Source organism: Homarus americanus, unplaced genomic scaffold, assembly GCF_018991925.1.
Source record: "Homarus americanus isolate GMGI-L3 unplaced genomic scaffold, GMGI_Hamer_2.0 scaffold31037, whole genome shotgun sequence".
NCBI classification, from domain to species: Eukaryota; Metazoa; Arthropoda; class Malacostraca; order Decapoda; family Nephropidae; genus Homarus; species Homarus americanus.
Window position 1 is genome coordinate 272476 of NW_024722227.1, and position 13872 is coordinate 286347.

Genomic DNA, 13872 nt, shown 5'->3' on the forward strand with positions numbered 1-13872 from the left:
AAGATGAAAGGTAACATACAGATTTAATGCCACTGCACAGGAGCTGTAGTTCCTGGCACAATCCCAAAGCACAATTGCCTTGCTCTTTGAGTACAGGTACTAATATTTATGTACTGCACCTGCTCCATGTGGCCGACTGCCTCAAAAGCATGTCAATGTTTCTCCTCAATATGTTCAGTGACTGATAAAACTGAAATGTGAACTTGGACCAAACAGCATAAAGTACAGTATCCCAGAGCTAATGAACAAGTACAGAATCATGTGGCTCCAACCTATGGTAATTGACTACCATTGCTCAGTTGTGCACCTTATGTTAACACACTGTAAAACTTGTTACCTTTGCTGCAAAAGATTGACATCAATCACTGGAACAACTGGATTCTAATGTTTCTACATGTAAATCTTGGTATTAACAGTGTTCATTTAACAAAAATATTGAGCTCATATTTTCTTACTCTTAAAAAAAATATTCAGACATTCCCCGGTTTATGGAAAGGTTCCATTCCTCGACCCTATCTGTATGCCAAATTATCTGAAAACAGAAATTGACCCTACCATAAGGTAAATATGTACTGTACCCTGTACTGAATCACAGATGGCGTCACACAAATGGTGTTGTTACACCATACTAGTTACCTTCCATAATAACAGAAACTCTTGCACAACCCAAAAATTTTATAATAGGACTTATGGGAAGCATTCTGTATCCTTGAATTTCTGTAAACTGAGTGTTCTGTAACCCGGGCAGTGTCTATACCTGTATGCCAAGATATTTTTAGCAGGAATTTCAACAATTCATTGTAATATGAAACTGAATTACTGTGTATGTTTACATCTGGAAACATGTGTTACCAGAGGCACTGTCATTACAACTGTGATCAGGGACTCTGCTGATTGGAACCTTTTTCACTTGGAAACTCTTTGCTTCTAATGCATACATTCAGCTATTTTGTTGTCTTCCCCTTACCTTCCTACCCCACCACTCGCCTTGGGATTATAACTACTTTATACAAATCTTGTTTTCCATCCTCTCAGTCTGTCTAGACCACCTTAAGAAAACCTCTTCAGCTCTCTGTCTGGCACTTACTTCATTACCACCTCCATCATACTGTTGTATTATCTTATCTCTTCAGTTATTCACCCTATATTAATCTCAATAATGTCATCTCTGTTCCCTTTGTTTCTCTACCATAGTTTTACGTCATCTTGACTCTAAGCATCAACTTCAGAGTTCTTTTGATACAATAATTTCTCTCAATACCTGTATCTTAATGCATCAATTATTTTATTTCGTACATACTCTATCATTCCATTTGTTCCCCATTCATCTGTTCATTAGCATACTACTCCCTGATACTGTACCTGAAACATCTCACTTCCCTTACTTTATCTTCATTCAAACTGATATATACTGTAGTATATTTTTCCCGTCTGTACAGTTCTTATGTTTACATCCACTTTACCTTTTTCCAAGAAACACTATTAGAAAGTCATGCAATTATGTTTGTAGTTTTCTCTGAACTACTGTACTTAGAATGCCTATACACAGTACTGTATTTGTACAGTAAGTCACTTATTTATATCAGGGATGTTCCTAGAAAGCCTAAAGCAAAATGAACACTTTTTTCCGTCTTAAGTGTTATAACTGGGGGTTGCCATACAGTACATTATATAAGAAATTTTTTGGTCACCTTAACCTTACTTAAACCTCATTTACCTATTGAGACAAGAATTAAATCAATCAATACAGAGAATAAATGAGGCGCTCAGCATTAGAAGGGGTTGAGGCGACACCCCGGCCAAAATGCGTTTTTTGATGGATATCACATTTTCACCCTCCCTCTACATGTTGGCGTTGGATGTAACCCTCTGGCTAGAATAGAAATATGGTAGAAAGTCCTTCAAAAATAAGGTGTGATTTCACCTCAGGCCTGGAGCTACGTATCTGGCTGTGAGCTCAGTCAAAGAAGGTGGCAACATCCCGTTCAGCGCGAGAGGAGTGAGAGCCAATGACAGCACGCCTCCTTTAGAACATACCCCCTGAGGCAGCCAATCACAATGGATTTCCCCTTGCTACGTCACAGCTCCTCGGCTAATTCGCGCGCCCAAATGCTGCCTCCTTGTTAATTTTGACACGTTGTATAGCATAAGGAGGTTCAGTGCACTTTCTACTGCTATTTTTTATAACTTTTTGGCGTAACATTGACGCTATTCGTGTTCCACTGGTGTGAGAAGTGCTGTGCAACATCTGCCCGATATTAGAGTAAGACTCGAGTGAGGCCAGGCCTTCTGGTGTGGGTTCAGGAGCCTATTATTCCTGAGCGAGTGTTTAGTGACGACAGTGCTCACGTGGACACCCCAGGAATGCTTGGTGATAGTAATAGTGATTTTGGTATACTGTACTCATAATACAAAAAGTGACTGCTATGCATCACAAGACCTTTTTGCAGACTGTGTTCAGGTACAGAGTTACGTGACATGCACTGACGGCAATAATGACGATGAAAGTGAAGATGAAAATGATGAAAGTGAGTCTAATGGTAACACAAACAGTGACACTAATGTATCACAACAAGAACATACAGACTGTGAGGAGGTAGAAGTGGACAGTGACGAGACATGCATTGACCTTGATAGTGATGAAAGTGAGCCTGATCCAACGAATGCTAATGAAAGTGAGCCCATACCTCAGTCTTATAATGAAACTGAACTGTTGCCGGCATCAATAATCAATGATTTAGTTGATGAAGAATCTGTGTGGCGATTTTTAGAGGGTGCAGAGAAAGACTTTGCTAAGTACGTGATTGATTATGACGAGGCCATTAAAGTTATACGCACTCCTCAGTATTTACGTAACTTCAAGTTCCTACGATCTTCAGGGATAATAAAACGGAGGAACTAAACAAAATAAGATTGTAATACTATTGTCATAATACTGTTTTTACCAAAGATTATGAAAACTTTCTCCGCCTTTGTATTCGCATGTTAATTACGTTGGGGGGGGGAGTGTAGTGGTGTTTCCTTATTATTACACACTATTATACTCAACAATATTATAAATCTTGGCTAATAATAGGGACGGAAAAATAAATACCGATAGGCAAATGAGTTTTTTATTATTATTTCATTGTTTGGGGGGATTATGGGGGGTGGGTGGGTGTAAGACGAGTGCTGTTTTTGGTAATCATTAACTTGTTTTACAATATTAACCCACAATAATAAGAAAATTCTGCAGAAAAACGCGATTATTGTTGGTTTGAAGATCAAACAACTGTACAACACAGGTAGTTATTCTCCTTCAACTGAAGATAAAATAATAACTATTCTTAGTACTAACTTTCAGTTTTCACAGCTCGCTAGGAGAGGGATTGAGCTGTACAATAAAAAAATGAACCCTCTAGCTTAAAAAACAACAAAGTTATGGTTGTTTGAACTTCGAAAAACTTTAAATGCATTTTTCTCAGCTTTTTTTTAATTTGGCGCTTCACCCCTTTCTAATGCGGAGCACCTCAAATGAAGTGCACAAGTAGACAAATGAACACCGATACATGGGTACAGTACTCACCAATATAAAACCAAGGTTGCTTACAACTTCTTGCCAGGTGTACTTACAGAATATTTTCCACTCATGATTAAGGAACAGTTGAAAGACTGGTGCAAAAATAATCACAGGTAATATAGAAGTACCTTGACTAATGCCCAGACGTTGTTCCTGAAAACTGAGCACTAATCAAACAGTGCTAAATAGGGTAATGATAACCTGCTTTAAGAGCGATTCAGGCCAGACAGTACAATTACTGTACTCACCTATAAGTAATCTATCAGGTCTGCATTAATCTAGTAATATAAAGACAATCTCCTGGTTAACAAAAAATTCTAGACGCACCATTTACACAGCTTTCAGTTCCCCCATAGTAATAACTGTACTGTATTAAAACAAGAAAATTATCTTTAAAAATACAGTAGGATATGCATGTCAGTACATGTATACTGTATAGGTAGTACTGTACAGTAACTGGTTCTGCTTATGATGAAACTCAGACCTCGAATTTGATTTTTTTTACTGGTTATGAAGATTTTAGGCCAAGGGATCTGGAGACCACCCAAGTCTTCAGTACCCCCCCACACAAAAATAGTTTTGAATTTAGGGAAACTAAAAAATGACTGGGTGAACTAAAAGTCAGAAACCTGGATTAGGCAAGAAAAATCATAAGCCTGATAGAGGATACTGAACTATAAATAGAATAATACCTTTGATCCTTAATCTGAAGAAGTTAGCAGTACAAAGAGGGGAATGGTGTGAAGCAGCTTGTGGTATGGAATTCAGCTGGTTCCCAAGACATAAGGTGGAATGTAGGTAAGGTTTTCCAATATTCGTAGAGCATTCCATCCCTGTATTGCTTGTTTCATATCAACATTCTCCTGAAAGTACACGATATCATTATTTCATAAGAATTATTATTGTTAAATTAGTTTTATTCCTCTCTTACATTGTGGGGTGGGTTAAGGGATATAGAAAATTCAAGGGAGATGGTATTTCAGTGGTGTTAAGTAAATGCAGAAAATATGACCTGCCCCTATCCATTCATCTATCTGCTGTAACATCCCCATACGCTACTCAACATCTTCCGCCCCAATCATTCACATGTTCTGCTACAGTCCTTCCTGTTAGCTTATTAGTCAGTCAGTCTGTTCCCTATTACTCACATCTGTTCCTTATTACAGCCTTCATTGGTGAAGAGAAGTTTAAATCTGCACAAGCAATAGTTATGAATTGATAAAACAAATGCCCTAAATATGATTCATCTTATACAGTTTACCTTAACTCCAAAAGACTTTCCAATAATAATATTCTTGTTACCACTAATAAAAAAATCCACCTGGAAGACTCTGGCTCCGGAGCACCAGTAGTAGTCCATCTTGCTGGCAAATGAATTAGTGAGGGAGAAGATGTTGTAATGATGGACACCGCTGGTCTTAGCTGCTAGACCCGTCGTGTAAACATCTTCCAGGAAGAAGAACCTGAAGAACCCATGAGAAGCATATCTGAGATAATAAAACTAACTTGAACTGGTTACAGAAGATTCACTATTAACACCAAGGGATAAAGAATGAAAGATTAGACTATGGAGTTTGGTCCTATTTGTAGGCTCTTGAAAGTTTGCTGCTGATAAGTAGTGTACGGTAGAGGTATAATGTTGAGTGTGTCTGGATATGAGTTGTACAAACAACAAGATGAAGAATGGGAGGATACCGGGTGAGGTCACAGTGAGGAGGAAGGCTGTCTGAGGGAAACAGTTTATATGGAATTAGACTGGAGTTTGTCAAGAAGGAATGAGGGGAATTAGGTTACACCAAAGGAATGGGGTGAGAAAAAATAACTAAAGATTTTATAAATATTATATCAAGTTGAAAAATGTATTGATTTGAAGGCAGGTTGTAAATAATAACTACCTTTTGATGTGAGGAAAATAAACCATAAATGTGTTATTGAAAGAAAGGAAAAACTTAAAAGTTGTCTTGCTTGTAAGAGAAGCTCGAGTTTTGACAGCCTTAATTGTTACAAGTTTACAGGTATTTCCCTCTCCAGTGCAGGGCGGCAGAGGTCATACGTTAGAGTAAATCAATGCTTAGATAAACTACAAGGAGTTGAGGAGCAAGGCAACAGTGATTATTCAGGGGCGGATCCAGGTATATAAAAAAGGGGGTCCAAGAAGATGTGGGTGAGAGAACATGGCGAGCAAAGCGAGCCCACCCAGCTGTGGGGTTTCAGGGGAGCGCTGTAAGCCCCCCCCCCCCAATATCATGGGCATTTTGAGGCCATTTTGAAGCCATGTGCACTTGATATTAGGAGATATTCTGAGGCCAATAGTAATTACTCTCTACTATATAAAAACGAAAGAGTACAATATTGCTTTAAAGGAAAATTATTGGATTTTTCTGATGAAAAGAGGGGGTCCGGACTCCCAGGACTCCCCCTGGATCCGCTCCTGTTATTACGATGACATGTTACTTATAAGATAATTTTTTTAGAGAATTTGATTATTGAAAAAAGTCAGTGGAACTGTATATACCTATATACTGTTTAAGAGACAGTACAGACGTGAAAGAAAATAAGTGAGATCTGTCCAAAACTGCTTAAATTCAGCATATGAACACAAAAGAAGACTTATATATTACAAGATAATTATTCTGACTACAGTCCACACATACATAAAAGCTTGAATTCAGATCTCCTTCACCATGTAAAATATAAGATTTACTTAGTTCTCTTGATGGCTTGCAGTAGGGTAGGTATGATGGGTGTGGGCACTATGTATGAAGGCCCTGCCACGTAGGTAGGATATCCCTTCTTTGGATATATATCCTCTGGCACTCCCCACTTCCCTTTCCTCAGCACTGGGTCACAACATCTTACTTTACCCATGATCCTAGTAGGCTGTGGGTGTTCCTGCAAGTAAACTAGAAGGAATTCTCGCAGTGCCACTGGATTGAGAATAACATCATCGTCTATTTTAAGGATGACTGGAGCGAGTGGACAATGTTGGGCTGCCCATGTTAACAGAGCCATTGTCTTGTAGGTGAGGTTCCGATAAGAGTCGATGAAGTTAGCCTGTACCACATCATGATGTTGCTGTGACTCTCGCATCACAGAATCCTGCTGGGAGGAATGTAGTGAATCAGGGAGGTATTTTAGTTATGTTCATGAAGTCACAAATCGTATGCAAATGTGACTTGTACTAAAACCGAGATAAAAGGTATTATGTCTGAGTAATGGAAGGCATGATATTTGTATGACAGAGAAGCTGTAAGTTGGTAGTGATATATCCTGTATTCTAATACAACACCTTGCCAAAGCATATATAATACAGTAATCTACAAATTTGTTCCTTATCAAGTCTAACACTTCTAACCCATTTCACCCCTCTGTTTTGATCAATATTTTATTCTCTGTCTACGGCCAGAGCCGCATATAGAGAGCCGTAGATAGAGACAGTTCAGCCAACTGGGCGCCATGTTGTTACTCAGCGGGTGGGAAGTCTTCTCGAGGTGTCTTCCACATAGTTTATAAACATGCTTATCCAATTGTAAATATGTATGACAATTTTACTGAATAAAAATCGTCATCACCATCATTTACAGGACCAGCGCAAACGTTTTCATCAGCTGAGTATCAGCATGGCGCCCGCCTGTCACCGAGTTGACCGAACTGTCTACGGCTCTGGGGTGAAAACGTTCACTCATTGGAGTCAGCCATCCTTCTACAGTATAGAATCCTTGCTTTAATTTATTCTCTTCGCCAATAGTGGCAGTATTCGCCACTTGTTGGCCTGTTAGCCGCTTGGACGGTCGGTCATGTCTCTGTTATGCACTGTTGACAAGTATATATTGTTATGTACTGGCTCCATTATGTATCTGTACCTGCGCCAGCGTTGGTCAAGTCTGGTCTTAAATGAAAAGAAGTTTAAAAAAGAGGGGAAGACTGGGCATAGAAATTTTGACTTGTGCACGCTGGTAATTTACTTCTTGGGAAGTGACTACTGGACATGAGCATAATGTCACACAAATGCCAAATATTTTTTATATAATTTTCGCCACCTATCAGCTTACTGCTACTCACTACAAAATGTAATGAGTAAGGTCATCACATCACAACTTTAATAAACTTCAATGTATCAAGTGAATTATAAAGTGATATACAGTACCACATTACACTTTAAGATATAAGGAAAAGTTAAATCTACACTGTGTGAGTGACAATAACTGACAATGCAGGGAAGGCAGTCGGGGCTAAACGACATATACGACAGCGGTTATTTTTACTCATAATTATTAACACTTTCTTTAACCCGAGATTGTTGTGATCATACTTCTTGACTGAGGCTGATACTATCATTTTATCAGTCGCATCACTTCCACTCCCTCACAACCAAAGCCTCAGTAGAAGTGCCCCTTTATCGCTATACTCACCTGATGTTTCTTATCATTCACTTGACCCATTACGAACAGTGGCTTGACTCCCGTGACCTGGACGAGGGCTGGGTGACCCCAGGTGTGACGGATGAAGTGTCGTCGGTGCCAGTTAGTAACAGCCGTCACCACCATGGCCAGCACCAGCGGAGGGTCCCGGCAAGCCTCTGACTCCTCCACTAGGAACGTCACCTCGTCAGGGTACGTGTTCACCACATCACCTTCTATTTGTGACTTCACCTGCAAGTCAATTGTTATTGTATCATTAGTAACCAAATTACTCACGACCAAAGGTATTAAATTATTACAACCTAGCCTAACCTAACCAAGCTGAATCTATTGCTTTCAAATTACAAGGACTATATTGTATATCGTACAGCTAAATAAACAGTGGTCTTGACAGTTTCAGTAATCAAGTCACACACCTGGTAGTGATGGTTCCATGACCCCACAATTTCCCTCCATTCCTGACCTCCATGTCGCTTCCTGTAGCCCAAATCCACCTCTGTGTTCGAGAAATAAAACCCATCATACGTGTTATCAGCCTCTCCACGTCTCAGGCCAGCTTTTAAGACCTTGAAGATATTGGTGTACGAGAATAAGAGGTAAGTGATGACCGCCAGGCTCAGTATCCAGAATTTTCTCATGGTGATCCACAGGAGAATAGCCACACACCTGTTTGGATGGAGGAACTACAGTACAGTACAGTACAGTACAGTACAGTATTAGCTTCACAACTCATAACTCTCAGGTTTGGTAACACCTAAGATACACCACAACAGATGTAAGAACATAAGATAAAAATCTTTAAAATAAATTTAGCATAGCACCGGTATTTAATCTCAAGTAGTTACATTGGTGTTCCCTTCACTATATGTTTATTGTATGTATACGTTGCTTGAGATATAGCCAGTATAGTATAACTCTACTACAGTAATGTGAAATATATACACGTTGAGCAGCAGCAGCACGACATATAGCAATTGCCTGGTGGATACTGCTTTCGCCTCGTGTCTAAAGGTCGCCTCTGAACGGCCTGTTAGCCATATTGACGGTCGATCACGTCTGTTACGCACTGTTGGCAAGTACTAGGCATGTTCTGGCTCCAGACTATATCTGAACCTGCGCCAGTGTTGGTTAAGTCTGGTCTTAAATGAGCTCACACTCGGTGCCGTCACACCACTCTCAAGCAAATTTTTCCAAGGGTTCACAACTTTCACCACAAAAAGTTTACACTAACAATTTTCTGTACTTGTGGCTTCTTTAACCTGAGGCTGTGACCTCAGGCGGCTCTGGCATCCGTCAGCTCCAGATATGAACACATGACTGAGTAATGTCCTGTGAGGTGTTTATAAACTTGTATTGAATCACCACTTGCCCATATATAGTATAGTACTGTATTTTTGAAGAGCATTATGGGGTACTAACCATCTAGGATAAAGTACAGTAAAATCGAGCCACTCTTGAATCCTCTCCCTCCCTCCACTGTGACGGGCTTGGTGCAGGGAATTAATGATCAATGAGGGGGACATGAAGAGGAGATAATTTTAGACAGGAAGGAGAAGAGGGGTGAAGAGGAGAAGAGGGGTGAAGAGGAGAAGAGGGGTGAATAGGAGAAGAGGGCGTGAAGAGGAGAAGAGGGGTGAAGAGGAGAAGAGGGGGTGAAGAGGAGAAGAGGGGTGAAGAGGAGAAGAGGGGTGAATAGGAGAAGAGGGGTGAATAGGAAAAAGAGGGGTGAATAGGAGAAGAGGCGTGAAGAGGAGAAGAGGGCGAAGAGAAGAGGGGTGAAGAGGAGAAGAGGGGTGAATAGGAGAAGAGGGCGTGAAGAGGAGAAGAGGGGTGAAGAGGAGAAGAGGGGGTGAAGAGGAGAAGAGGGGTGAAGAGGAGAAGAGGGGTGAATAGGAGAAGAGGGGGTGAGGAGAAGAGGGGTGAATAGGAGAAGAGGGGTGAATGGGAGAAGAGGGGGTGAAGAGGAAAAGAGAGAGAAAAGGAAAAGTGGGGGAAGAGGAAAAGAAGGGGAAGGTAGAAGGGAAGGAAGGTAACAGCACATATTTGACTGACAAAGAGGACTGTAGTCAGGTGTTCGCCTGCCAGAGAGAGAACAGGTGTTAGCTATAAGGGGTCGCACCCACCCACTACTCATAGCATTCATCATCTTTTATTTATAATGACTAGATCTACCACAACCTGAATTGGTATTGTACTCGGTTCTTAAATTTACAGTACTTGGGTCTGCGCCCTGAAGGTTGACATACTGAGTCGAGCATCACGTATTTGTTTATCTAATTTTCTTTTGAAGAAATCACGCAAGGTCAGGCACCATCTGGCTATAATGAGGTACAGTATATAATAAAGCAATGAACTCCAATATCGATCAGAGATCTACTTTTACATTGAAATCCGGCAGAAGTTCCTGACCGTCGCTCGGAAGCAGCGCTCAACGCTTCACGGGTGTTATATGGGAGGGCAATTAACTATTACAGAAGACCCTTCAACTAGTACACTGTTTTTATATCAGAAACTCAGTAAAGTCTTGCCGTGACGTTGGCTGTAGCTAATCTATCCTTTAGAGTTTATTCACTCCTGCATTTCTCCCATATTACGTGGTGGCAATCAATTAAAAACGCGCGGCTGAATGTGCGGCTCATTTATTATGAGGAGATAAAGTGGCAGTAAATGAACTGCTTCATTACGGATGCATTACAAAAGCACTCAGTGTGTTTATTCTCCTCTGGCTTATACAAAGATAATTCCAGGATCAATTGATACTGATATCTGTGTACCTCAAATATTTTATGGGTGCAAACTTCCGAACGAGGGACTGGAGCTCCATGCACAGAACCTGTAGAAATGCCTCAATCATTTGTTGCCTCTTCCTCATTTACTGAGCTTCGTTTTGTAATAAAACACTGGAGTACTCTTTAAATTTTATGTTTGTTTATTGTGCAAATGGGAAATGAGAATAGCCAGTTCGCTGAAAGCCTATAATAGAGTACAAACATTTATCACCCAACTCGACTGAACTGTTGCTCATATGGGTAGTAATTTGTCTTGATAAACTCGCGCACTAGTCTTGACCTCGCAGTCTTCGTTTACATCAAACATGTTGTAAACACTATTTTGTTTTGATATCTTTGTTTAATGTGATGTAATAAATATATCACTGTCTATTCATTATATCCTTATTTTTGTTAAGGTTGTCATCTCTCTCGTTATCCGTAACATTAAAAATCTTATTAATATAATTTACGTCACGCCCCCGTCTGGTGCATATCTTTGCTTACAGTGGAGGATCCAGCCTGACGTTTCAGTGCCTAGGACAGAGGATTAAAACACTGACTTTTAAAAAAACAATCTCACCTTCCTTAATTACAACTACAGTACCTGAAAAACCTGTTTAATGGAACAAGGGATCAATTATTATATGTAAGTTTCTATATTTCATATATTTATCGATGTAAGTCTGGTAACAAACACTATATTTCACCCCACTGTACGTTAACAAAGTCTTCATATACAGAAATCTGATAGTTTTTACACAGTGAATTAAAGCCTAAGGAAGTTAAGCATTTGCCAAATTATCCACATAAGTTGCCATGTTTGGAGTATTATGAACTGCACTCTACTTGGTCTTTTGAAGCACATATACAAGTCGATTAAAGACTGGCTGTTAAGTATATAAAACACACAGGAAACCAAAACAGGGATCCCGTTATTAGATAAGTTAACCCGACCTTATAGAACCGAGATCAATAGCCCAGAATGCAAAAATGGTCACGCAAGCTTACCACAGCCCAATACTCCCCCGTAGACTATTGGACGTCAACTCTTACGTTCTCGTTATATACATCAAGCGACTGAGTGAAACATCTAAGCTATTTAAATGAATAACCTTAAGATCTTCTGGCTGTTTTATTTGCTCTATTGGCTTATTTCTATTAGTTCCATTGTTACTCACGACAACTAAGTGGGTGTCAAGAGTCAGGTGTCTTCAACTAACTTCAGGTAGGCCGTGGCTACTGTAATGGAGACTATTATACATTAAATGGTTTTTTGAAAATGTTCATTGTTAAAAAAATATTCATCTCCTTCCCCAGCTTTTTGTACCACAGGAAATGCGAAAGATTAATGGGAAAGTTTACCGTTTTTAAGAGTAGATTTAATATGCTAACAGTTCATAAATGATGTGACAACCCTCTGCTTAACTTTCATCTATAGTTATACCATTATCAGGATCGGACTCCGTACAGTAGGAACTGATCAAGAAATAATTTCATCTATATACAGTATCGACACCCTCTGGTTCATAGATTTACCCGACTTTCATTTTCATTCGTTAAATATATACTTAAAGTCTATAGCTACTTTCTATGTCTACGAATCATAATATTTACAGTGAATCATATCCTTTAAATACACCACAAAATTACTCACCTTCTATGGAGACAACAGACCAGAGGATCGCTTGTCATTACGCTTCCAAGTGAAGAACGAAATGATTCAGGTGATCCAAGATAATGAACTCCCACCTACACTGTTTCAGACGGTAGAACGTGACGTGGGCAAGTTTTCCTCTTGACGCGTATTCATGAATTCATACTTGGTTCTAATAATGTGGAAAGTCACATTATAGACTAAGTTTCTTATCGCACATGATAATTATCTTCGTCTCACTTTACCTGCCATAGACCCTGTGCATAACTAATATGTTATTTGGCTGTTTCATTGAATTGATAAAAGAAAATGGTACATCTGCCAGCTTCTGTCAGGTGAAAGTAATAATCTTCACTGTGTATATGAAATAACTAATTGGAAGTTCGTGAATAAATTTGCCCAGTACTAAGGAAGTGCCTGTATATAAGAACGATAGAGATATTTTCATTATAGTTCCGTACGTAGTTCTAAATTAAATATCACCCAAAATAGTATACCTAGTCTACCTAATAGGATTTAGAATTTATTTGTAACGTATTAGTGGATTCTGTTTATAATCTTTTTTTAATGTAACTTTTATTAACGAGAACACGGAGGGAGGGAACTCATTTCTTTATCCCTAGTAGTGTTGCGTGGAGAAATAAACTTGTCCACCGAACCATCATCTCGGTGCTTCACAAATCCTTGAACCTTCGTATCTCGTTATCTTATGCTTCACTAGACCCTTGAATTCTGAGTATCAGTGTTTCACGAGTCCTTTGAGACCCAAGTTTTTTTTAAAGGCGATTCCAACCACTTTTTTTTTTAATTTCGTCACTTAAATTTTCAAGTTTTCATCAGTTCCTTTCCTCCTCAACAAACCAAACTAATGAACATCACGTCAATATAGTTAGTGTACAGAAGTCACAACATCCAAGCTTATCGATTGAATTCCTTATTTTAAGATCGACTATTCACCGACAAAGCTGATGAACATTAATGAGCTGTAATCATCTATAAAGTTGTAAAAATTATTCTATATGAAACAATAAGTAATTCACATGAGTGCCGGTTAGGTTAGCAATCGGTTATCAGTTCGTATTGACTTTTTCCTCTCAACAACGAAATTTGAAGTCAACAGTTAACGCACTACCACTATCGACAGGGAAAACTTCAAAACACTTACATCTGTCACAACAATGCACTCAAGTCAATATACAACACCCACCACCACCAACTGCCAGCGAGACACTGAGTGAGCTCAGCGGTAGGCCGCAGGTGGTGAGTGGTGATGGTGGTCCTGTTAGACTGGGTCGAGTATACAGGGTAGTGTGTAGATTGGTGAAAATAATCAATGCTGTCATAGTAACTGTGTACATAACGCTGATTTTTCATGTTTCAGTTTGTAAATATTAAAATAAATATTTTATGAATGCCGTATCATTAATTCTCCGACGAATAACAGAAAATATGTAAAAAAAAGAAACA

General features: G+C 39.3%; 1 protein-coding gene across 1 annotated transcript; it reads right to left on the reverse strand.

Moving 5' to 3' along the window:
• Positions 1 to 4323: 4323 nt before the first annotated feature.
• Positions 4324 to 8618, reverse strand: LOC121862481 (beta-1,3-galactosyltransferase 1-like). The gene is made up of 5 exons (XM_042360785.1): positions 8397 to 8618; positions 7972 to 8211; positions 6264 to 6658; positions 4881 to 5046; positions 4324 to 4422 (listed from the first exon to the last, which is right to left on the reverse strand). Exons 1-5 carry the CDS (start codon positions 8616 to 8618, stop codon positions 4324 to 4326), a joined length of 1122 nt encoding a protein of 373 aa, XP_042216719.1.
• Between the last annotated feature and the right edge of the window lie 5254 nt (positions 8619 to 13872).